A 26,442-nucleotide genomic window follows, 5' to 3' on the forward strand; every position below is an offset into this window, starting at 1 on the left:
ACGTGCACCCTTAACGTAGTTCTCGGGGATATTCAGCGTGACACAGAGAGTGACAAGGCCGGCCCCTTGAAATACAGGTACAACAGAAACAGGAAGTAAGAGTGCGAGAAAGTTGTGGTGAAAGAGTACAGCAGGGATCACCACCATCCCCTGCCGGAGCCTCGTGGAGCTTTAGGTGTTTTCGCTCAATAAACACTCACAACGCCCGGTCTGGGAATTGAAACCGCGATCCTATGACCGTGAGTCCGCTGCCCTAACCACTGGGCCATTGCGCCTCCACTAATACAGTTGTAGTGGTTATGTGTGTGTATCAGGTGAACAGATGCAAAAGGAATGTGTATGTCTTTGAAGTAAACAAATGAGTGAATCGATTCATAGTTAAAAATAATTTATTCACCGGACTTAATTTGTCGTTGATACACATAATTACATGCAAAATGTTGACAACTGCTACGAGTTGCTAGAAATAGAAACAGGGTACATCTGTGGAAGTGATGTGTCAAAACTCAATCTTTGTGTGTGTGTGCGTAGTTTATCTGAGATCAGTAGTCTACTGTGGAACTTGGAACATTTCTTTTGGGTCTCTACGGTCATCCAAAACTTGTCGTCATAGACCTTTCTCGTTTGCCTGCTAGGCCTTTCTCATCTCCCTGTCTGTCTGTTGACCACCGTATTTATAGTAACTGTGGCAGCTAGAAGGACAGACATACTGCAGCAGATTTTGTATCTAAGTAGGTCAGCTCCTGTCCATTTGAACTTCGTCTGACATGGCTGAGGTCGTAGGTCAAAGGCAAATGATCAATCACTTTTTGACAGGACAAAGAAAACCTTTTTAGTATAATCCAATGGATGTGTAATGTCAGTGTGCATACACCATAGAGTGTAAGTTCCTTGAGAGAAAAGTTAGACCTAAGAAGCATCTGATGTAGTGTGCAAGAGAGACAACTGCACTGGTATGGTCATATGGCGATAATTGATGAGGATAGCTGTGTGAAAAAGTGCCACACCCTAGCGGTTGAGGGAACCTGTGGAAGAGGTAGACCCAGGAAGACCTGGGATGAAGTGGTGAAGCACAACCTTCGAACATTAGGCCTCACTGAGGCAATGATTAGTGACTGAGACCTTTGAAAATATGCAGTGTGTGTGAGAAGACCCAGCAAGCCAAGTGAGACCATAAGCTGTGGCCTTAGCCAGGGGTGTAACCAGCTCACTTATGCGTACCTTCCCTTCATTGGACACTGCTTGCGAAGACCTTTTGAGGCAAGTGAAATCGAAATCAAATTCAGTGACTGGCGTCTGTGCTAGTGGAGCACTAAGAGCACCATCCAAGCGTGATTGTTGCCATAGTGGCTAATTGGCATTCATGCCGGTGGCACGTAAAAAGCACCATTCGAGCGTGATCATTACCAGTGTCGCCTTACTGGCACTTGTACCAGTGTGCAAGTGACACGTAAAAAAAAACATGATTTTTTCGTGGCTGTTGCCAGTACCACCTGACTGGCCCTTGTACCGGTGGCACGTAAAAGCACCCACTACAATCTCAGAGTGGTTGGTGTTAGGAAGGGCATCCAGCAGTAGAAAACCAAGCCAGATCAAGATTAGAGCCTGGTGCAGCCATCTGGTTCGCCAGTCCTCAGTCAAATCGTCCAACCCATGCTAGCATGGAAAGCGGACGTTAAACAATGATGATGATGACATATACACCCATATATATATACGAGGGGCGTTCAATAAGTAATGCCTCTGACCCACTTGCAGTTGTTTGATCTAGCTGAAATTTTACATGTGCAATTATTTATATCTCTATAGATTAAGTGGCAAATTACAGCTCTGAACGAATTGTGGTTTCCGATTTACAGGTGTTTGAACTGAGTCAAGTGTGAAATGGAGCATGTTGCGTGTCGAGCAGTGATCCGGTTTTTGTATTTGAAAGGACGCACACCACGGGAGACTTTTGATGAAATGAAAGTAACTTATGGTGATGATGCCCCATCATATGACCTTGTAAAACGCTGGCATCGTGAATTCAAACATGGTCGGAACTCTGTGGAAACAGCTCCCAGATCTGGTCGCCCCCTTCTGCCATTGATGAGGCATCTGTCCGTCAAGTTGAGGCTGCCATTTTGGAAGATCGACGCATAACTATTCGCCAAATAGCCCATGAGGTCAAGATTAGTACCGGGTCTGTGGAAACTATCATTCATGACCATTTGCATATGCAAAAGGTGTCTGTCAGATGGATTCCCAGGTTGCTCACACCTTTCCAGAAGCAAGAACGCGTCGAGTGCTCGAGGATGAATTTGGAGATGTGCCAAGAAGATGAGTCAAAATTTTTCAAAAGACTGATTGCATAGGATAAAACCTGGGTCCATCACTATGATCCAGAGACCAAAGCCCAGTCAATGCAGTGGAAGCACCGTGACTCACCTCCTCCAAAGAAGACAAGGGTGCAGCCCTCCGCTGGCAAGGTCATGCTTACAGTCTTCTGGGACCAGGACGGAGTAGTGATGACAGATTTCCTGGCAAAGGGTACCACAATTACAGGAGCCTATTATGCTTCACTTTTGAGGAAATTAAGAGAAGCTATCAAAATCAAGAGGCGAGGCAAGATCAGCAAAGCATCCTCCTCCTGCAGGACAACGCTCCAGTCCACAACTCGCGTGTCACCAGATCAGAAGCACAGGCGTGCGGCTATGAACTCATCCCCATCCCCCCTACTCTCCTGACCTTGCACCCTCTGATTTTCACCTCTTCCCAGCCATGAAGTTGTTTTTGAAAGGAAAGCATTTCCCAGATGATGCAGCCTTGATTTCTGAAGTCACGTCGTGGTTGGAGGACCAAGCTGGGGTCTTCTACAAAAACGGTCTTCAAAGCTGCATCAAACGATGGGAGAAATGCGTAACTCTGGGTGGTTCCTATGTAGAAAAAGACTAATAACTGTTCCAAGTTTCGTTGCTCTACTGCTATGGGAAGTGGGTCAGGGGCATTACTTATTGAACGCCCCTCGTATATATACACATACATATACATATATATGACAGGCTTCTTTCAGTTTCCGTCTACCATATCCACTCACAAGGCTTTGGTATACCTGAGGCTAAAGTAGAAGACACTTGCCCAAGGTGCCATGCAGTGGGAATGAACCTGGAACCATGTGGTTGGTAAGCAAGCAACTTACCACACAGCCACTCCTGCGCCTACATGTCAATATTTATCATGAATGTACATGTGTCTGGGCCATAAGTGTTTAGTGTGGTGTTCTTTTCTTCTCAGGAAAATTAAATAAAGTTATAAAGAATGCAAATGAATCTTTCCTCTCATCTGTTACTATATTAACTAACTGTTGTTTCTAGCACTTCAGGTTTCTCAATTCAGCCTCCTTGTTCAAAATGAATCACTATAACAAATTCATATTTGCAGCGTGGAAGGTGTTTATAAGCCATTTAAGAAACACACAAAACTGTTAGATTCACTTCAACATTTAAATTTAATTTGTCAAAATATTTTCGTCGCTTTGAGACCGCGACCTGTTCACTGACAATGCTTCTTGCTGCATCTCAAAGTTTTGTCAGTGAACAGGTCGCGGTCTCAAAGCAATGAAAATATTTTCACAAATTAAATTTAAATGTTGAAGTGAATCTAACGGCTTTTGTGTGTTTCTTAAATGGCTTATAAACACCTTCCATGCTGCAATTGTTATATATATATATATATATATAGATATATATATATATGCATCACAAAGTTTTGTCAGTGAACAGGTCACGGTCTCAAAGTGACGAAAATATTTTGACAAATTAAATTCAAATGTTAAGTGAATCTAACGGTTTTTCTGTGTTTCTTAAATGCCTTACAAACACCTTCCATGCTGCAATTGTTTTCGTTCCAGCACACGATCTCAGATCAAGTCACTCGCTATGCAAGTACATCTCCAAAATTCATATTTGGTGATGCAATAATAAAATCATTAAAAATTAAATATTGTTGTTGGTAAATAGTTCCAATGTCTTTCACTTACTGCTTTTTCTTTTCTTTCCAGTGTATGTAAAATGGGAGAAATATCTTGTCAGTCAGTATTAAAGGATTGTAAGTAGATACAAAATTTTTCCACTCTTGTTATCTTTGTGTTGTACAGCATACATATATGAGAAAATTTTTGCGTGTGTGTGTACTTACTTGTACTTGTACTTGTACTTGTGGCGACATTCCCCCTGGGCGGGTTGAGTCGGCTTCTTCTACCACCCTCGAGGCATTTCGAACCATGGCAGCGGAAGAAGTTTCGTGAGAATATGAATTTCACAAGCGGTCCCCAACAATCCCACATGTAGAGACATCCTGTTTGCCGCAGGTTGTCCGCAGACACAGGGACAGAACGACCTAGGAGCCGCTGGTTGCCGAAACAGACACTCCAAGGATTTTCACCAGAGCCCCATCTGCCAGGTTGTGGCCCTAATACCACTCGGTATCAGACCAATCCACCTTGGGTGGCCCTACCAGGAACCGAAGTTCCCGACGGCATAGCTCTGGCACTACCCGTTGCCAGCGTCCCCACCACGGTGAGGAGGGGATGGACTTTGGGGACGCAAACAGACACTCCAAGGATTTTCACCAGAGCCCCGTCTGCCGGGTTGTGGCCCTAATACCACTCGGTGTCAGACCAATCCGCCTTGGGTTGCCCTACCAGGAACCGAAGTTCCCGACGGCATAGCTCTGACACTACCCATTGCCAGCGTCCCCACCACGGCGAGGAGGGGATGGACTTTGGGGACGCTAATGTGGGTGTGTTCTAATGTACAAACACACACACACACATGTGCATTCGCACACATACACATGTACACACTTGGCTACAGGTGTTGCTGTGTGGTGAAGATATTTGCTTCCCACCCACATGGTTTTAGGTTCAGTTCCCCCTGCATAGCAATTTTGACAAGTGTCCTCTACCATTATAACCCTGAGCCAACCAAAGCCTTGCAAGTGAATTTGGTATACAGAAACTGAAACCTTGGCAAGCTGGCAGAAACGTTAGTACACCGGACGAAATGCTTAGCGGTATTTCATCTGTCATTTCCTTCTGAGTTCAAATTCCGCCAAGGTCGCCTTTGCCTTTCATCCTTTCAGGGTCGATAAATTAAGTACCCGTTACACACTGGGGTCGATGTAATCGACTTAATCCTTTTGTCTGTCCTTGTTTGTCCCTTCTATGTTTAGCCTCTTGTGGGTAATAAAGAAATAAGAAACTGAACCCTTGTGTCTGTGCGTGTGTGTGTGTGTAATAATATTAGGGAATATGATTCCAAACTTACAGGGAAAAATTCAATTTAGTAATGCTAAATCAAATTTCACAATATATAATACAAGTATATAAATTAGAGAAGAACAACCATGTAGCAATTCAACAATGATATACTTAAATCATACCATATAGAAAAAATTAAAGATACGATAAAACATTTACCTAAAACTAAATAAAGTACTAAATAATAAATAAATAGTATATAATTAGTATATAATGTATTAATTATTATTTAGTAATTTATTTAGTTTTAGGTAAATGTTTTATCGTATCTTTAATTTTTTTTTCTATATGGTATGATTTACGTATATCATTGTTGAATTGCTTCATGATGGTTCTTCTCTAATTTATATAGATACATATAGAAACATTGCCAGATAAGACTGGAGCCTGGTGCAGCCTTCTGGCTTCCCAGATCCCCGGTCGAACCGTCCAACCCATGCTAGCATGGAGAACGGACGTTAAACGATGATGATGATGATGATGATGATATGCATAGGCATGGCTGTGTGGTAAGAAGCTTGCTTCCCCACTGCATAGTTCTGGGTTCAGTCCTATGGCATAGCCTCAGGCAGACCAAAGCCTTGTGAGTGGATTTGGTAGATGGAAACTGAAAGAAGACTGTCATATATATGAATATGTGTATGTGTATATGTGTATGCATGTTTGTGTGTCTGTGTTTGTACCCCCCCCCCCACATCGCTTGACAACCGATGCTGGTGTATTTATGTCCCTGTAACTTAGCAGTTTGGCAAAAGAGACCAATAGAATAAGTATTCGGCTTACAAAGAATAAGTCTTGGGGTCGATGTGCTCGACTAAAGGCGGTGCTCCAGCATTGCCACAGTCAAATGACTGAAAAGAATAAAAGAATAATATCAAATGTCATATGAAAGAATTTTAAAATTGATATTGTTTTCGTTATTTCTTTCACTTATTTATCTAAAGATGTCTTTTAATTTACCTTTAATAACCTGTCTTTTAAAAGGTTGTCACTACACTGATTGGACAAGCTGGGGATCATGCAGTAAATCATGTGGCGCCGGAAAGCAAACAAGATATCGGTAAGAAATGTTTAACAGTTGAAATATCAAGTATAAAATGATGGAGTAAGATCTCAGATAAGGATTATTTAGTAAAATCACACAGTTTATGCTTGTTAAGGTTACCTCCGCAGATTTTCTGTAGGAAATCTCTAGAGATAACCTTACTCTTTTACTTGAAGTTCTTGAGAGATTTCAGGCTGGTTACTAACAAAGCAACAAGACTTTCTGAGTTAAGAGTGGTCCCAGTATTTGTAAATATGTAGTTGAGTTGGTTGAAGTATTGATACATATACCCAAATGTGTGCATCTATTCACATAAGAATCTCAGGTGGGGAATTTTCGAAATGTCTTAGAAATCAGTGCCACTGATAGATTGGATTTGAAGAATTCACATTGGTTTCTTTTGCTCTTTCTCTGTGAAACCAAATAAGTGTGTGTGTGTGTGTGTGTGTGTGTGTGTGTGTGTGTGTGTGTGTGTGTGTGTGTGAGAGCATGCATACATGTACCGTAAATCCTCGAGTATAGTCTGCATTTTTTTCCCAAAATTTAATGGTCAAAATCCCCAGTGCGTACTATATACAAGGTTAAAAATGTAAAATATTTTCTAAACAATGTCCGAGTCTCTATTTGCTGACCGGCAGTGTTTATTCAGACGCATTTTGTGATATCGGGTGCGAAAATACCGTAAGCTAAGCCTGAAAGCAATGAAGTCATAAAAGAATCATCCATAACTTGCAGTAAGCAACATTTATTAAAATAAAAGTATTCAGAACACAGAATAACATGTAACAAAAACAATTTGCAAACATATTTACATTCCCATATAACAGTTAAGAACATCACCATTGTTGTATTACGCATGCGCGGAAGTGTTTGTTCGATTAGGTGCTGCTGGCTTAATTACGCACGAATTGTGCTTAATAGTTTAGCGCTAAATAGTTCATCCTGCAGTTTGTAATGCCAGTTTGCATCATTACTGTAGCAAACAATTAATAATTAAAAACCAGTATTAAATGTTTGAACTACTGTGGGTCTTTACTAAGGTTTTTTCATCAGAAGCACTCCATCGGTTACGACAATGAGGGTTCCGGTTGATCCGACCAAAGGAACAGCCTGCTCGTGAAATTAACGTGTAAGTGGCTGAGCACTCCACAGACACGTGTACCCTCAACGTAGTTCTCAGGGATATTCAGCGTGACACAGAGAGTGACAAGGCTGGCCCTTTGAAATACAGGTACAGCAGAAACAGGAAGAAAGAGTGAGAGAAAGTTGTGGTGAAAGAGTACAGCAGCAGGGATCACCACCATCCCCTGCCGGAGCCTCGTGCAGCTTTAGGTGTTTTCGCTCAATAAACACTCACAACGCCCGGTCTGGGAATCGAAACCACGATCCTACGACCGCGAGTCCGCTACCCTAACCACTGGGCCATTGCACCTCCACTAAGGGTTTTTTTATATGCAAGACTTAAACCTGTACATTAATCTCCAATAAAACATTTTATACATTACATGCCCATAAAATGCCTCGTAGATTTTATCATACTCAAGGGCGGACTATACTCGAGGATTTACGGTAAACAATGATATTTGAATTTGATTTTCACTGTTTTGTATTTTTCTTTTCAATTGTAGAAAACTGGTTTCAAGTAATTCTAACTGTACATCAGAGCAAATGAAAGAATCTCAGGACTGCATCTTAGCCGCCTGTCCATTTGATTGTGTTCTGGATGGTGCCGGTTACCATGAAGGTAGTATTATAAGAGAAACAGTCTGTGAAGAATGGTAAGTTTGTTTCCAACTGACTAAGGATCTCTTGTGGGTCAAATACTTTGGTGGTCATTGTTGTTTAGTTTAGCTCTCTTTACTCTTTACTCTTTTACTTGTTTCAGTCATTTGACTGTGGCCATGCTGGAGCACCGCCTTTAGTCGAGCAAATCGACCCCGGGACTTATTCTTTGTAAGCCCAGTACTTATTCTATCGGTCTCTTTTGCCGAACCGCTAAGTGACGGGGATGTAAACACACCAGCATCGGTTGTCAAGCAATGCTAGAGGGACAAACACAGACACACAAACATATACATACACATACATACATATATATACATATATACGACAGGCTTCTTTCAGTTTCCGTCTACCAAATCCACTCACAAGGCATTGGTCGGCCCGAGGCTGTAGCAGAAGACACTTGCCCAAGGTGCCACGCAGTGGGACTGAACCCGGAACCATGTGGTTGGTAGGCAAGCTACTTACCACACAGCCACTCCTGCGCCTATGTCAATCTTTTAAGCTGATCCATAATCAAAACATCCTGGCTGTGATCATCCTATCATTTTTATGGTATATCTATGACTGCATGATCCAAACTGTACTGTCTTTATCTAAGACAGCAGGATGTGATTTTAGTGAGTGTCAGCTGCTATTTCTAGTAGGATGAGTCACCATATAGAAGCTTCTTCGTTGGTACACCAAATACTTTATTTAAGACGCTTGGGACCTCTCACTTGTAATATATTTTCAATATTTTAACAAGCAGAGAGAAACACTCAACTCTACCCCTTCTCTCATCCCTATCAACATAACTCTCTTGTTCATTTCAAGGCATAAGGGACATCATTAGATGAATGCACTCCCTTACATTCTACTTCCTACACTCTCACTATTTGGTTGGCTGGTGTTGACAGTCATCGTTCACTCTCCCCATTTACACACTATCTTGCTGATACTGCAATAAAATGTCCCCCAATAATACAATATTCTTACATGACACTGCAATGACTAAATTCTAGAAGAGAAAGAGATTCTTGCTCATATTTTCTAGCACACTAAAGAATCTCAAAACAGTGTTTAATGATATTATGATGTTACAAATAAATCATCTTATTTAACACTAGCAGTATCACCCGGCGTTGCTCAGGTTTGTAAGGGAAATAACTATAAAGCATTTTTAGAGAGTTATAGCCAAAAAATAGCAAAAAAATGGAAAAAAAATTATGGTAAATTTTTTTTTGAGAGTTAAAAAAGGTGGAGTTGCGTCCCCTAGACAGTTTGCGGTTTGTGTTTCTGATTCTCGACCCCATGTCGAATTTATCGATTTTTTTCAGAACTGGGGGAACTTTTCAAAATTTTCGCTGCGTTAGTTTTGAATTATGACATTGGGCTATGTGTGTGTCAAGTTTCATCAGAATCGGTTGAAAGCCGTGGTCAGGGTGAGGGTACAACCAAACAGACACACAGAAACACACACAGACAAACTGCCGTTTATATAGAGAGAGATATATCGCTAACTGTATTTCTTAACAGTCAGTATCTAGTTTCTTGGCTCCATAACAATTCATTCAGATTATTATGAATATGTTTTGTTATGTTTATGCATTACTATTTGTGAAGGCGCATGGCTCAGTGGTTAGAGCATTGAGCTAACAATCGTGAGGTTGTGAGCTTGAATCCTGGACCGGGCTGCATGTTGTGCTCTTGAGCAAGACACTTTATTTCACATAGCCCCAGTTCACTCAGCTGTAGAAATGAGTTGCAACATCACTGGTACCAAGCTGTATCGGCCCCTTTTGCTTTCCCTTGGATAACACTGGTGGCATGGAGATAACACTGCTGGTCTTCCATAAACAATCTTGCCCGGACTTGTGCCTCGGAGGGTAACTTCCTAGGTACAATCCCTTGGTCATTCATGACCGAAGGGGGTCTCCCAATACATTACTATTTGCTGATTAAATTAAACACAGCAGTGTATATTTTTATTATCATTTAATATCCATCTTCCATGCTGGTATAGGTTGGATAGTTTGATCAGATCTAGAGGCCTGCATTCAGTTCCAGTGTCTGCTTTGAAATGCTTTTTACGGCTGGAAGGCTTTCCTAATACAAAACACTTTGCAGAGTGTAATGGATGCTTTTTGCATGGCACAATTGAGTGTAAAAGGAAAGTAACAGGGGCTAGAAATGGGGATAGGGGTGAGTGCAATGAATGAGGAATGCAGATGGAAATATGGTCAAAGAGAATCTGGATTTTGGAGGGGGAAAAGGGGGAGGAAATAGATGTGAAGAAGAGGTGATAAGTGATAGCACAAGTAGGAGAGTGTGGAGAGCCACAGTACCATAGATCGATGAGAAATAGGGAGATTCTGTTGAGAGGTGAGAGAATGACAAAGATGGAGGTCAGAGATATGTGGGGGTGGCATTAGCAGGAGAGTGGCAATAAGGCAGCAAGCTGGTAGAATTGTTAGTACGCCGGGCAAAATGCTCAGTGGTAATTTGTCTGTCTTTGTTTGTCCCCTCTATGTTTAGCCCCTCATAAAGAAATAAGGAGAGTGACAATTATAAATATAAGTGGGTGTTCAGGGGAAAAGAGAATTCAGTATGCTAATGGATGATAGCAAGGATGCAGAATGAGTGACAGGAGAAAGTGATTCAAATTACATATTCTTCAGTTTGGAATTATTTCGTTTTTGGATTTGGTTTACAAGATTCTTTATGTGAGTTCGTATGTTGAAGCATATTCTGTTGTGTCTGGGGAGAGTCATTTTTTACTTTTTGTGCCTTATAATTTAATACACTCACCGGTAAAATATTCACTTTAGGAAAATAAAAATAAAATTAGGAAATAAGTGGTAATTTTACCAGTGAGTGTGTTATAAGGCACAAAAAGAAAATTACTCTCCCCAGACACAATCAGTTTGGAATATTTTTCATAATTTATGTGAGACACCTGTACTGATTATTAAATATTTTTTTACAATTTAGTTTTCCCCTAATTCCAGCCCAACTACCTGGAACAGCTATTTTACTTTGAAAATATTTTAAATGTGATTTAGGGCTTTGAGAAAATAACCTATTTTACCTTTTTAATGCCCAATATACTATTTCTGTGATAACTTTTCAGCCAGTGTCATAACTTCAAAGAAGTATGTTCCCCAAAATTAACAACAAATGGTAAGATTCACTTCAAACTGATTATTCTTTATATATTTATATTTTCTGGTGATTTGATTTAAAGTGTTTACGTATTATATGAAATATTACTAAGACTTCAACAACCCTCTGCTCTGCTAATTGAGCCTAAAAAGAAATAAATAGAAATCATTATTATTATTATTAAAAATGAAAAGAAATGGTAATATAAGAAATATTTCAATCATTCCTTGATTGTCTTTAGCTTGGTAATATCTGTGGAAATAGATAAAGGCAGCGAACTGGCAGAAATGTCAGCACACGGGGCGAAGTGCTTAGCAGTATTACATCTGTCTTTACATTCTGAGTTCAAATTCCGCCAAGGTTGACTTTACCTTTCATCCTTTCAGCATCGATAGATTAAGTACCAGTTGCATACTGGGGTCGATCTAATTGACTGGCCCCCACTCCCTAAAAATTTCAGGCCTTGTGCCTAGAGTAGAAAAGAATATGTGTGGAAATAGATAAAGGAGTGAGCTGGCAGAATCGTTAGCACGGCGGGTGAAATGCTTAGCAGTATTTCGTCTGCCGCTACGTTCTGAGTTCAACTTTACCTTTCATCCTTTCGGGGTCGATTAAATAAGTACCAGCCACTGGGGTTGATATAATTGACTTAATCCTTTTGTCTGTCCTTGTTTGTCCTCTCTGTGTTTAGCCCCTTGTGGGTAGTAAAGAAATTGGTATTTCGTCTGCCATTACGTTCTGAGTTCAAATTCCGTCGAGGTTGACTTTGCCTTTCATCCTTTCGGGGTCGATAAATTAAGTACCAGTTATGCACTGGGGTCAATGTAATCGACTTAATCCGTTTGTCTGTCTTTGTTTGTCCCCTCTGTGTTTGGCCCCTTGTGGGCAATAAAGAAATAAGGAAATAGTTCAACCGAAGATGAACAAAGAACAAGCAGTTAAAAGTGTGGGAAACAACATAGAGAAAGGGGAGATTAGCTTAAAAGATTGAAATTTAGTAGCTAATAATCAAGATCTCTCCACTTTAATCTCATCTGATTTATATTAACTTTGGCCTGGAGCAACTGGAACAGCCCACATAAAATATTGGTTTTAAATTATGGTACAATGCCAGCACTTTCAGGGGAGGGGCTGGGTCAATTACACCAATTCCAGTGCTCAGCTTGTATTTATTTTATTGACCCTGAATGGATGAATGGCAAAGTTGACCTCAGCAGAATCTGAACTCAGAACATAAAAACGGATGAAATGCCACTAAGCATTTTTCTGAGCTTGCGAACAATTCTTCATACTTGCCAACTTGGGAATACTAGCTACATTGCTCAAGAGATCTACATTTGGAGAAACAGCATCAGCAGATTTTCGCATCTTAACAGTTGATGAAACCACAGCATGCGTCAAGAAATATCTCATTTGGTACCTAGGGTTCTGAAGATTGCACTAAAACATGCTAACATAATTTTATTTGAATAGACTGTGCCAAAATTATCTTGAAACAATTTCATTTTTACATTTTCATAGGCGCAGGAGTGGCTGTGTGATAAGTAGCTTGTTTACCAACCACATGGTTCCGGGTTCAGTCCCACTGCGTGGCACCTTGGTAAAGTGTCTTCTACTATAGCCTCGGGCCGACCAAAGCCTTGTGAGTGGATTTGGAGTGGATTTGGTAGATGGAAACTGAAAGAAGCCCATCGTCTATATGTATATATATATATATATATGTGTGTGTGTGTATTTGTGTGTCTGTGTTTGTCCCTCCAACATCGCTTGACGACCGATGCTGGTGTGTTTACATCCCCGTAACTTAGCGGTTCGGCAAAAGAGACCGATATAATAAGTACTAGGCTTACAAAGAATAAGTCCTGGGGTCGATTTGCTCGACTAAACGCGGTGCTCCAGCATGGCCACAGTCAAATGACTGAAACAAGTAAAAGAGTAAAAGAGTAAAGAGAGTCTATTCAAATAAAATTATATTACCATGTTTTAGTTCAGTCTTCTGATCTTCATCATGAATTGCATTGTAGCTTCAAGATTTTTATGATGTGATTGTTTATTTTTAGAATGTCATTGTGGGGTAGGGGTGAGAGGCCAGAGAGGGCTAGTTTGAAACTACAACAGGTAGAATGTTTTGAGTGGTTTATATGCTAAAGGGTTAATGTTTATGCATTCATACTAATCAGAGAAGTGTGTCTTCTATTCAGCTCAACCTCATAGCATTTACACTATTTATGGAACCCAGTTACATCATCATCATCATCATCATCATTTAGCGTCCGCTCTCCATGCTAGCATGGGTTGGACGGTTCAACTGGGGTCTGGGAAGCCGGAAGGCTGCACCAGGCCCAGTCTGATCTGGCAGTGTTTCTACAGCTGGATGCCCTTCCTAACGCCAACCACTCTGTGAGTGTAATGGGTGCTTTTTACGTGCCACCTGCACAGGTGCCAGACGAAGCTGGCAAACGGCCACAATCGGATGGTGCTTTTTACGTGCCACCAGCACGGAGGCCAGTCGGGGCAGCGCTAGCAACGGCCACGTTCGGACGGTTCTCTTACGTGCCACCGGCACTAGTATCTCAGCTACAATTTCCATTGATGTTGAGAGATGAATTCATACACATATGAAAAAACATGAAAACGCACTGTAAATTCCTGTGTGATTTGATGTAAGGGAATGAGAAGTCCTGCTATTTAAGAGAACATGTATACAAGGGGGTACTGAAAAGGTCCTGGCTTTAAGGGTGTGGAGAGGGCAGGCCGGTATGCATGGGCGACTGCTGGCCTTCCATAAACAACCTTGCCCGGACTTGTGCCTCGGAGGGTAACTTTCTAGGTACAATCTCTTGGTCATTCATGACCAAAGAGGGTCTCCCAATACATTACTATTTGTGAAGGCGCATGGCTCAGTGGTTAGAGCATCGAGCTAACAATCGTGAGGTTGTGAGCTCGAATCCTGAACTGGGCTGCGTGTTGTGCTCTTGAGCAAGACACTTTATTTCACATAGCCCCAGTTCACTCAGCTGTAGAAATGAGTTGCAACATCACTGGTACCAAGCTGTATCGGTCCCTTTTGCTTTTCCTTGGATAACACTGGTGGCATGGAGAGGAGGCCTGTATGCATGGGCAACTGCTGGTCTTCCATAAACAACCTTGCCCGGACTTGTGCCTCGGAGGGTAACTTCCTAGGTACAAACCCTTGGTCATTCATGACCGAAGGGGGTCTCCCAATACATTACTATTTGCTGATTAAATTAAACACAGCAGTGTATATTTTTATTATCATTTAATATCCATCTTCCATGCTGGTATAGGTTGGATAGTTTGATCAGATCTAGAGGCCTGCATTCAGTTCCAGTGTCTGCTTTGATATGGTTGGAGGCCCAACCATACTCTTTACTCTTTTACTTGTTTCAGTCATTTGACTGCAGCCATGCTGGAGCACCACCTTTAGTCGAGCAAATCGACCCCGGGACTTATTCTTTGTAAGCCCAGTACTTATTCTATCGGTCTCTTTTGTCGAACCGCTAAGTTACGCGGACGTAAACACACCAGCATCGGTTGTCAAGCAATGCTAGGTGGACAAACTCAGACACACAAACACACACACATACATTTATATATACATATATATATACATATATACGACAGGCTTCTTTCAGTTTCCGTCTACCAAATCCACTCACAAGGCATTGGTCGGCCCGGGGCTATAGCAGAAGACACTTGCCCAAGATGCCACACAGTGGGACTGAACCCGGAACCATGTGGTTGGTTAGCAAGCTACTTACCACACAGCCACTCCTGCGCCAGAGTTTTTTTTTTTTACAAGGATTAGAAAAACTGAAGGACAGTTGTAATAAGTGTATGAATCTGAGAGGAGAATGTGTTGAATAAAATCATAATTAACTGATCCTCCTGAATTTTCTTTTACTCAAAGCCAGAAGCTTTTCAGCACCTTCCCATATACGGCTGATTGGATCATATAAGTCTGTTTTGGGATGATCAGCTTTGACTGATTTTCATACAAAAGAGTTGCGGTAAACACATCTTTTATAAAAGAAATACATTAACCCTTTCGTTACCGTATTTATTTTGAGATGCTCTGTGTTTCTTTCAATTAATTTGAAATATATCAAAGAATTTAGTAAAATAACTTTGTTATCATTAAGCTAGTGTTAGGAACATAAATTGTGTCTAAGTTTTGGTGGAAGATTTTAATTCAAAACTTATGAAAATAAGACATTTGTACTACAGAGCCAGAGTTGGTTTCAACTGGGTTGGTATCAAAAGGGTTAAGAATTGTTTCATAAGGTTTGAATTAAAATCTTTCACCAAACCTTAGTCACAATTTATGTTCCTAATACTAACCCTTTTGTTACCATATTTTTGTTGAGGTGCTCTGTGTTTCTTTCAATTAATTTTAAATATAACAAAGAATTTAATAAAAGAACTTAGTTATCATTAAGCTAGTGTTAGGAACATTAATTGTGACTAAGGTTTGGGGGAAGATTTTAATTCCAAACTTATGAAAACAAGACATTTGTACTACAGAACCAGAGGCGGTTTTGGCCGGGTTGGTATCAAAAGGGTTAAGCAGTCTGACATTTTGATTGATAATCTGAAGGTTACAATGAATGGAAATCTATATTCCTTCAAAATTTAAGTAATTAGTTCACACAAAAGCCAGTCAGCTGCTCTGACAACGATCACGCTCGGATGGTGCTCTTAGTGCTCCACTGCTACAGATGCCAGTCATCGAATTTGATTTCAAGAATACATGCCATTTAGAAACTAAAATATATATTTAAAGATTGGTCTCTGCTTACATTTGGGGTGGGCATGGGGTGCTTCTACTAGATATCATGTATTTTACTTTCATATTATTTGCCTCTAGTAAATGGTGGCTGGTCACATTGGTCTGAATGGAGCACATGCAGCAAAACCTGTGAAGGTGGGAAAATGTGGAGATTGAGGACATGTTCAAATCCTGTGCCACGTTGTAATGGTATAAAGTGTGTCGGAAAATCTTTTGAAACTTCACTGTGCAACCAAAATGTTGAATGTAAGTATTTTATTTTGTTTGTTTTTTGTTTTTTTTTTTTGTGTCTCATTTTAGAAATGCTTAAAGACACAACTAACCAAATAGTCGAAGCTGTCTACTGATTAGATAACAAATTTGGACTGTCTGTTTATCAATGATCCATATTCACTTATTGTACTCTCAGCAATGGCCCAATTCATGTAGCATCCTTTTGGTATATCATCATCACCATTGTTCAACCGTGGTTGAGACAATGGAATTTACCATGCTACGCCAGACTTCACGGTCCATCATGGCATTACGGAGGTCCTGTTGCTGGATGCCTGTATCCCTGGAGATTACATCAGGGTAGGAGAGTGTGCGCCCTCTGGTATTGCAAGTAGATGGCTTCCAGAGGAGAAGAGTAGAAATTACCTCTTTTTCAGCTCTACAACAATGTCCAGCAAACTGGACCCTCCAACCTTTCACAAGAGATGACACAGGTGGTAGTTTCCCATATATTTGCAGTTTGGTTGGATGGCGCTTCCATGAGAGATTTTGGTATATGATAACACTGTATAATACGATTTTTGTCCTTGGCAGCAACTGTTATTTCCTATTTACTTACTTCTAGAAACTATGAAAAATGGCTAATATTTCCTTCAAACTTTGCTTTTGTTACATATATTTAAACCCCAAAGAACCCCTCTCAACACATGACTATCGTGCTCCCCCACTAGGCAACAATCATGTTCGGATGGTGCTCTTAGCGCTCCACTAGCATGGATGCCAAGTCATCGAATTCAATTTCGATTTCACTTGCCTCAAGTCTTCGCAAGTAGAGGTCTTCGCAAGCAGAGGTCTTCGCAAGCAGAGGTCTTCGCAAGCAGAGGTCTTCGCAAGCAGAGGTCTTCGCAAGCAGAGGTCTTCGCAAGCAGAAGTCTTCGCAAGCAGAGGTCTTCGCAAGAAGAGGTCTTCACAAGCAGAGATCTTCGCAAGCAGAGGTCTTCGCAAGCAGAGGTCTTCGCAAGCAGAGGTCTTCGCAAGCAGAAGTCTTCGCAAGCAGAGGTCTTCGCAAGAAGAGGTCTTCACAAGCAGAGATCTTCACAAGCAGAGGTCTTCGCAACCAGCGGTCTTCGCAAGCAGAGGTCTTCGCAAGCAGAGGTCTTCACAAGCAGAGGTCTTCGCAAGCAGCGGTGTTTGCAAGCAGAGGTCTTCACAAGCAGTGGTCTTTGCAACCAGAGGTCTTCGCAAGCAGCGGTCTTTGCAAGCAGAGGTCTTTGCAAGCATGTGTAATATTTTCATAGTAGAAAGAAAATGACTTTAAAATGATGATACTAATGTTGATGTTTATGACAACAGTGTAATGACAATTATCATTTTTCTAAGCCCATTGTTGGCTAAACCTGTCAGAAAAAAATAATGTTAAAGCATATCTTTTAATATCTTTTATTTGTTTCAGTCATTAGACTGCGGCCATGCTGGGGCACCTCCTTGAAGAATCTTTGAGGAAATGAATCAACCCTTTTACTTTTATTTATTTATTTATTTATTAAACCTGGTATTTATTGCATCAGTCTCTTTAAACAAACCACTAAATTCCAGGGACATAAACACACCAACACCAGTTATCAAGCAGTAGTTATCATACAGGCATAAAGGCACATACATACACACATGCACACACACACACACACACATATATATATATATATATATATATATATATATGTGTGTGGAGGCGCAATGGCCCAGTGGTTAGGGCAGCGGACTCGTGGGCGTAGGATCGCGGTTTCGATTCCCAGACCGGGCGTTGTGAGTGTTTATTGAGCGAAAACACCTAAAAGCTCCACAAGACTCCGGCAGGGGGTGGGGGATCCCTGCTGTACTCTTTCACCACTCTTTCTCCCACCCTTTCTTCTGTTGGCCTGCTCGCTTAGCCAAAGGGGTGGCATCATTCGAAGGCTAAAACAATGCGAACGCATTGTGACCAGCGATGTGTAACTACATCTGATGGACTGGTTGGTCACGTGATCACGTGATCATGTGATATATATATACATAAAATGAGCTTCTTTTAGTTTCCATCCACCAAACCCATTCACAAAGCTGGGAAGTAAGTTTCTTACCACACAGCCACACCTGCACATATTAGAATATTTTTATAATAGGCGCAGGAGTGGCTGTGTGGTAAGTAGCTTGCTTACCAACCATATGGTTCCGGGTTCAGTCCCACTGTGTGGCACCTTGGGCAAGTGTCTTCTACTATAGCCTTGGGCCGATCAAAGCCTTGTGAGTGGATTTGGGTGACAGAAACTGAAAGAAGCCCATCGTATATATATATATATATATATATATATATATATAATATATATATATATATGTGTGTGGAGGCGCAATGGCCCAGTGGTTAGGGCAGCGGACTCGTGGGCGTAGGATCGCGGTTTCGATTCCCAGACCGGGCGTTGTGAGTGTTTATTGAGCGAAAACACCTAAAAGCTCCACAAGACTCCGGCAGGGGGTGGGGGATCCCTGCTGTACTCTTTCACCACTCTTTCTCCCACCCTTTCTTCTGTTGGCCTGCTCGCTTAGCCAAAGGGGTGGCATCATTCGAAGGCTAAAACAATGCGAACGCATTGTGACCAGCGATGTGTAACTACATCTGATGGACTGGTTGGTCACGTGATCACGTGATCATGTGATATATATATACATAAAATGAGCTTCTTTTAGTTTCCATCCACCAAACCCATTCACAAAGCTGGGAAGTAAGTTTCTTACCACACAGCCACACCTGCACATATTAGAATATTTTTATAATAGGCGCAGGAGTGGCTGTGTGGTAAGTAGCTTGCTTACCAACCATATGGTTCCGGGTTCAGTCCCACTGTGTGGCACCTTGGGCAAGTGTCTTCTACTATAGCCTTGGGCCGATCAAAGCCTTGTGAGTGGATTTGGGTGACAGAAACTGAAAGAAGCCCATCGTATATATATATATATAATATATATATATATATTATATATATATATATATGTACGTGTGTATATATGTTTGTATGTCTGTGCTTATCCCCCGACATCATTTGACAACCGATGCTGGTGTGTTTATGTCCCCATAACTTAATGGTTCAGCAAAAGAGACCAATATAATAAGTACTAGGCTTACAAAGAATAAGTCCTGGGGTCAATTTGCTCGACTAAAGGTGGTGCTCCTGCATGGCCACAGTCAAATGACTGAAACAAGTAAAAGAGTATAATATTAGTGTTTCTATGTATGAGTCTTAAAAATAAATATTGCTATAACTTGTTTGTTTTTTTTCTTATGTTTCTCATTTTAGAAATCGCTTAAAGACACAACTACCCAAATAGTGGAAGCTCTCTACTGATTAGATAACAAATTTGGACTATCTGTTAATTAAGTTTTTTTAAATCAAATTATTTACAATATTTACTGTTGTTTTTTGTCATTTTCTTTTTAGGTTGTGCGTTATCAGAATGGACACAATGGAGTGACTGTAGCAAGAGCTGCTCTCACGGAATTGAACAGAGAAGAAGAAAAGTCTCAAACACACACCATTGCAAAGGTCAAGAACTGGAGACAAGATCATGTTTAGCACCACCATGTGATGGTGAATACATTGCTTTTTACTCTTATTGGTGGAGGCACATGGCCTATTTGGATAGCAAACAATAAGCTTTACATGTTAAACTTTTGAAAAGTCTTGTATATTTATACTATTCTGCTTACAGATTTCATCTGTAAAGTGTGTGTTAGCTGGTTGCTTTCTTTGCTTGAAAACTAGCTTTTCCATATTGTTACTTAAAAATTAAATAACATAACAATGTACACCAATATGTATAGTGGAGGTACATGGCCTAGTGGTTAGAGCAGCAGACTCGTGGTCGAGGGATCGCGGGTTCGAATCTCAGACTGGGTGATGTGTGTGTTTATGAGTGAAACAACTAAGCTCCCACACGGCTCCAGCAGAAGGTAATGGCAAACTTCTGCTGACTCTTTCGCCACAACTTTCTCTCACTCTTTCATCCTGCATCTTGCAGCTCACCTGCGACGGACGGGCTTCCCGTCCAGGTGGGGAACCTATACGCCAAGGAAACCGGGAAACCGGCCCTATGAGCCAGGCGTGGCTCGAGAAGGAACAAACAACAACATATATATATGTGTGTGTATGTGTGTGTGTGTGTGTGTGTATGTGTGTGTGTAGAGAGAGAGAGAGGCACATGGCCTAATGGTTAGAGCAGTAGACTCACGGTCGCGGGTTCGAATCTCAGACCAGGCGATGTGTGTGTTTATGAGCAAAACACCTAAGCTCTACGCGGCTCCAGCAGAAGGTAATGGCAATTTGTTCTGACTCTTTTGCCTCAACTTTCTCTCACTCTTTCCTCCTGCATCTAGCAGCTCACCTGCGACGAACCAGTGTCCCGTCCAGGTGGGGAACCTATACGCCAAGGAAACCGGCCATATGAGCCAAGCATGGCTCGAGAAGGAACAAGCATACTCTTATTGAATAATTTGAGAATGGTACAAAACAGAAAGTTTAGCTAAGAATGAATTTAATAAATGAATGTTACTAATTAATTTCTTTGATTACTTTCATTATTTTAGTATTCTGTGGAAATTGGGGTACGTGGTCACTGTGTGCTGGAGAATGTGGATATGGAACACAGTTCAGATTTCGGCGTAACAAGAATATTCCATATAATGCGAAATGTCAAAAGTTCCTGCAGGATGAAAGACATTGTAAAATCGAAACTGAATGTGGTAAGTTTCAAAACAGTGTAATTGGAAATGCTACATGTTTTATAACAACTGTGTGTCTACATGTGCATGTGTCTCTAAAAAGGAGAGACCACAGTGCACAACTCTCGAAAAATATCACAGGGATTACTGTTATTAAGCATCTAATTAAATGAGAAATATGAAATTAATTGACTATTTACCCATGTGTGTGTGTGTGTGTGTGTGAAGATACATGGCTTAGTGGTTAGGGTAATCAGCTCATGATTATAAGATCATGAGTTCAATTACTGACAGTGCCTTGTGTCCTTGAGCAAGACACTTTATTTCATGTTGCTCCAGTCCACTCAGCTGGTGAAAATGAGTTGTATCTGTAATTCAAAGGGCCAGCTTTGTCATATTCTGTATCACACTGAATCTCTCTGTGGGTATGTGTGGCTATGGAGTACTCAGCCACTTGCACATTAATTTCATGAGTAGGAGTGGCTGTGTGGTAAGTAGCTTGGTTCCAGGTTCAGTCCCATTGCGTGGCATCTTGGGCAAGTGTCTTCTGCTATAGCCCCGGGCCGACCAATACCTTGTGAGTAGATTTGGTAGACGGAAACTGAAAGAAGCCTGTCGTATATATGTATATATATATATGTATGCGTGTGTGTTTGTGTGTCTGTGTTTGTCCCCCTAGCATTGCTTGACAACCGATGCTGGTGTGTTTACGTCCCCGTCACTTAGCAGTTCAGCAAAAAGAGACCGATAGAATAAGTACTGGGCTTACAAAATATAAGTCCCAGGGTCAATTTGCTCAACTAAAGGCGGTGCTCCAGCATGGCCACAGTCAAATGACTGAAACATGTAAAAGAATAAAAGAAAAGCTGGCAATATTAGACATCACCTGGGTGTACTCTGTCAGGAAGCCAACATCAGAATCAGTGAAGGTCTGCAGCTTCATCTGTGTCATCACCCTGCTGACAGCTCCCCTGTTCTTCTCCAGCAGTTTGCTGAGTATGACCACACACACATATATACACTCAAGGAGACACAGACACACCCACCCACAAGCACACCTACAGACCTACACACACTCTCACATACACAGACACAAGCCCACACAGATACACAACATGTATATATACGTATATATATATACATATGCATATGTGTACATACATACAAGCATATATACATACACTCATACAAAGATTTGTACGTGCATAGATACATACATACATGCACACACCCACATACATAAATACATACACCAATGCATATTTACATACATATGTTCATACACTTACATATAAATATGTCTATACACACTGACACACACATACACCCACACACCTACACACTCATACACACACACTCCCATATGCACAGACATATGCAGACCCATACATCATGTGTGTCTATGTATATGTGTGTATGTATATATATGCATGTATACATGCATACACACCTATATGTACATATAAATCCATTTACGCACATGCACATAAACACCCACATATGTATGTATGCATGTAATGGAAATTGTAGTTGTCATACCTGTGCTGGTGGCACATAAAAAGCACCCACTACACTCACGGAGTGGTTGGCATTAGGAAGGGCATCCAGCTGTAGAAACACTGCAGATTAGACTGGAGCCTGGTGCAGCCTCCTGGCTTCCCAAACCCCGGTCGAACCGTCCAACCCATGCTAGCATGGAAAACGGATGTTAAACGATGATGATGATGATATATATATATATATATATATGAATTAACTTCTTTGTGTTTTTTCAGTTTGTCCTCCTGATACTGAATATACAAAGTGGTCTTTGTGTGAGAAAACCTGTGAATCTCGTTTTGAACCATTAAACGTAACAAACTGCGAAGTCTATAAACCAGGTTGTGTCTGCAAAAAAGGACTTTCCAGAAATAAAGAAGGAATTTGTGTTAAAGAATCGGCCTGTAAATTATGTACCACTTTGGATGGCATAACGAAGAAAGTAAGTAACTGAATACCATTTCTTTTAGTCTTTTAATTTTCATTTGGATTGATGGAACTGCTTGTAGAGTGCTGCATCTATGTTGCTTTTATCTTTTCTTCTTATCTTTGATGCTGTTATACTTTTAGCCCAAACCAACAAAGAAGCTTTTTCTTGGTCGTTCAACATCCTGCCTCTTAAATTACACTCTGAATATATAAAATGATGGATCGAGTTAACCCGAGGTTAAACAACTGCTCCAACATGAATTGAACTCAAAACCCTGACTTTATTCAGGCATCAAGCATTTAACCCTTTCGTTACTGTATTTATTTTGAGATGCTCTGTGTTTCTTTCAATTAATTTGAAATATATCAAAGAATTTAGTAAAATAACTTTGTTATCATTAAGCTAGTGTTAGGAACATAAATTGTGACTAAGTTTTGGTGGAAGATTTTAATTCAAAACTTATGAAAATAAGACATTTGTATTACAGAGCCAGAGTTGGTTTCGACTGGGTTGGTATCAAAAGGGTTAAGAATTGTTTCATAAGGTTTGAATTAAAATCTTTCACCAAACCTTAGTCACAATTTATGTTCCTAATACTAACCCTTTTGTTACCATATTTTTGTTGAGGTGCTCTGTGTTTCTTTCAATTAATTTTATATATAACAAAGAATTCAGTAAAATAACTTAGATATCATTCAGCTAGTATTAGGAACATAAATTGTGACTAAGGTTTGGTGGAAGATTTTAATTCAAACCTTATGAAAACAAGCCATTTGTACTCAGTGCCAGAGTTGGTTTCAACCGGGTTGGTATCAAAAGGGTTAAGAATTGTTTCTCTATTATATATTTTAATCCTTTTGTTACCATATTTCTGTTGAGATGCTCTGTGTTTCTTTCAATTAATTTTAAATATAACAAAGAATTTAGCAAAATAACTTAGTTATCATTAAGCTAGTGTTAGGAACATAAATTGTGACTAAGGTTTGGTGAAAGATTTTAATTCAAAACTTATGAAAACAAGATATTTGTACTACAGAGCCAGAGCCAGTTTCAGTCGGGTTGGTAACAAAAGGGTTAATTGGTTTAGGGCTTCAAAAGTCACTTTCTCTTCTTTTTTAATCTCTGTATCAATTTGGCATTAAATAAATGATATGGGTACTTATTTCTTGAAATATTAGAATGATAGAATATAGCAGTTGGTCCCTATACCATTCAGTCCCTATACCATTTCAGTACACAACTTAGTGGTCAATCAGGTTCAGTTGACTTTACTTAAACTTCACATTATTATGCATAGAAAACTCTTCTTTATATCTAGGGGTCTGTAGAAGGAGGTCTTATGGCACATATAATGCCAGTCAAGTTAATTAACTAGAATATTTCTATGTAGTAGATAAAGATAAATAGATCAAATATTGGTTTCCAGGTCCATTAAATTGTGTGTAACTCTGCTAGAAGGTAATCGATTTTGTTTTTCCAATTTTAACCTTCTTAGGACAACCTGGTCAATTGATTGGCCCAAGTGGTACAAGCTGAAAGGACTTTGAGGCCAATGCATTGGCCTGATGGAACAAATGTGAATGGTTAGTTCTGAAGTGTAATAGCCAATCAGAGATCATTTGAGAAAAAAATTTTGATCTTTTTGGCTGCACATACCAAAACACCATGTGTCTCAAAAGAGTAAAATTGTTTTACTTAACCTTTTGTGACCACATATATCTATCTATAAGTGACCATCACTATTGACTTAATTATAAGAATGAGAGTTGTGAAGTTCATTCCACTTCCACGTTCATTATCAGAGTATGTAAAGACACAACCACTGGCCAGAGATCAGAGTTCGAATCCTGGTCAGTGGTTGTGTCTTTACATACTCTGATAATGAACGTGAAGTGGAATGAACTTCACAACTCTCATTCTTATAATTAAGTCAATAGTGATGGTCACTTATAGATAGATATATGTGGTCACAAAAGGTTAAGTAAAACAATTTTACTCTTTGAGAACATGGTGTTTTGGTATGTGCAGCCAAAAAGATCAAAATTTTTTCTCAAATGATCTCTGATTGGCTTTACACTTCAGAACTAACCATCACATTGTTCATCAGGCCAATGCATTGGCCTCAAAGTCCTTTCAGCTTGTACCACTTGGGCCAATCAATTGACCAGGTTGTCCTAAGAAGGTTAAAATTGGAAAAACAAAATCGATTACCTTCTAGCAGAGTTACACACAATTTAATGGACCTGGAAACCCTTTAGCATTTAAACTCTCTTTACTCTCTTTATTTGTTTCAGTCATTTGACTGTGGCCATGCTGGAGCACCACCTTTAGTCAAGCAAATCAACCCCAGGACTTATTCTTTGTAAGCCCAGTACTTATTCTATCGGTCTCTTTTGCTGAACCACTAAGTTACGGGGATGTAAACACACCAGCATTGGTTGTCAAGCGATGTTGGGGGGGTGGACAAACAGAGACACACATATACATATATATATATATATATATATATATATATACAACGGGCTTCATTCAGTTTCCATCCACCAAATCCACTCACAAGGCTATGGTCTGCCCGAGGCTATAGTAGAAGACTCTTACCCAAGGTGATATGCAGTGGGACTGAACCAGGAACCATGTGGTTCGTTAGCAAGCTACTTACCACACAGCCACTCCTATGCCTATTTGGTCATATCTGGCGCAAATATTTTACCTGTTTTATCTTCAAACTAGCTAGATCCAACCTCTCACACCTACCCTACAATGTCATTCTAAAAATAAACAATCATTACTTCAGAATCTCAAACCTAATTCAGGATTAACTTCAAAGAATGTGAATAAATGAACATCGCATTTGGTAAAGTAATCTGAATGCTTAAGGGTTAACACATATGTTATACGCTTACCAATTCATTATACATTTTTCAGAAGTAAATAATAGGATTTCTTCATTTCTTATATTGGGTTGTCCAGAAAGTTGGTGCCGATTTTTAAAGGAAAGGAAAGAAAATGGTCAATAAATACTTGCCATTACATTCTTAATCAACCAAATATGAACCATTTTGTTGCACATTGTGTCTCCATCTTTCCTTTAACTTGAAAATGCCCTCTTCCCAGAATTGTGGTGCTTTCATGGCAAAGAATTCATCAATGTATCTTTTTACGTCATCCAAGGAATTGAAATTTTTACCATTAAGACTATTCTGCAGAGACTTGAATAAGTAGAAATCCGAAGGAGCAATACCTGGTGAATATGGAGCAATTTTTGTCTGGTTCCCAAAGCATCAAGTGCCAAAAACGAACTTTCTTATCTTCCATTTTAAAGGGTTACAAAATTAACACAGGTAATAGGAAGATAAATCTTCTTCCACGAAAAGATAGCTTAAACTGCACTCTAAATGGAGGTGTAGTGAAATCCTATTTTATGGACTCA

At 40.2% G+C, this 26,442-nt stretch overlaps 1 protein-coding gene across 1 annotated transcript in view; it reads left to right on the forward strand.

Moving 5' to 3' along the window:
- LOC118768320 (SCO-spondin-like) overlaps positions 1-26,442 on the forward strand; it is a 447,598-nt gene that overhangs the window by 412,129 nt on the left and 9,027 nt on the right. Inside the window, exons 13-20 of the mRNA XM_036514554.1 lie at positions 4,040-4,086; positions 6,284-6,359; positions 7,973-8,122; positions 11,239-11,288; positions 16,159-16,326; positions 19,764-19,913; positions 20,909-21,064; positions 22,819-23,024. Coding sequence (XP_036370447.1) covers positions 4,040-4,086; positions 6,284-6,359; positions 7,973-8,122; positions 11,239-11,288; positions 16,159-16,326; positions 19,764-19,913; positions 20,909-21,064; positions 22,819-23,024 — 1,003 coding nt within the window. The remainder of the gene's footprint in view (positions 1-4,039; positions 4,087-6,283; positions 6,360-7,972; positions 8,123-11,238; positions 11,289-16,158; positions 16,327-19,763; positions 19,914-20,908; positions 21,065-22,818; positions 23,025-26,442) is intronic.

Source organism: Octopus sinensis, linkage group LG28, assembly GCF_006345805.1.
Source record: "Octopus sinensis linkage group LG28, ASM634580v1, whole genome shotgun sequence".
Classification (NCBI taxonomy): Eukaryota; Metazoa; Mollusca; class Cephalopoda; order Octopoda; family Octopodidae; genus Octopus; species Octopus sinensis.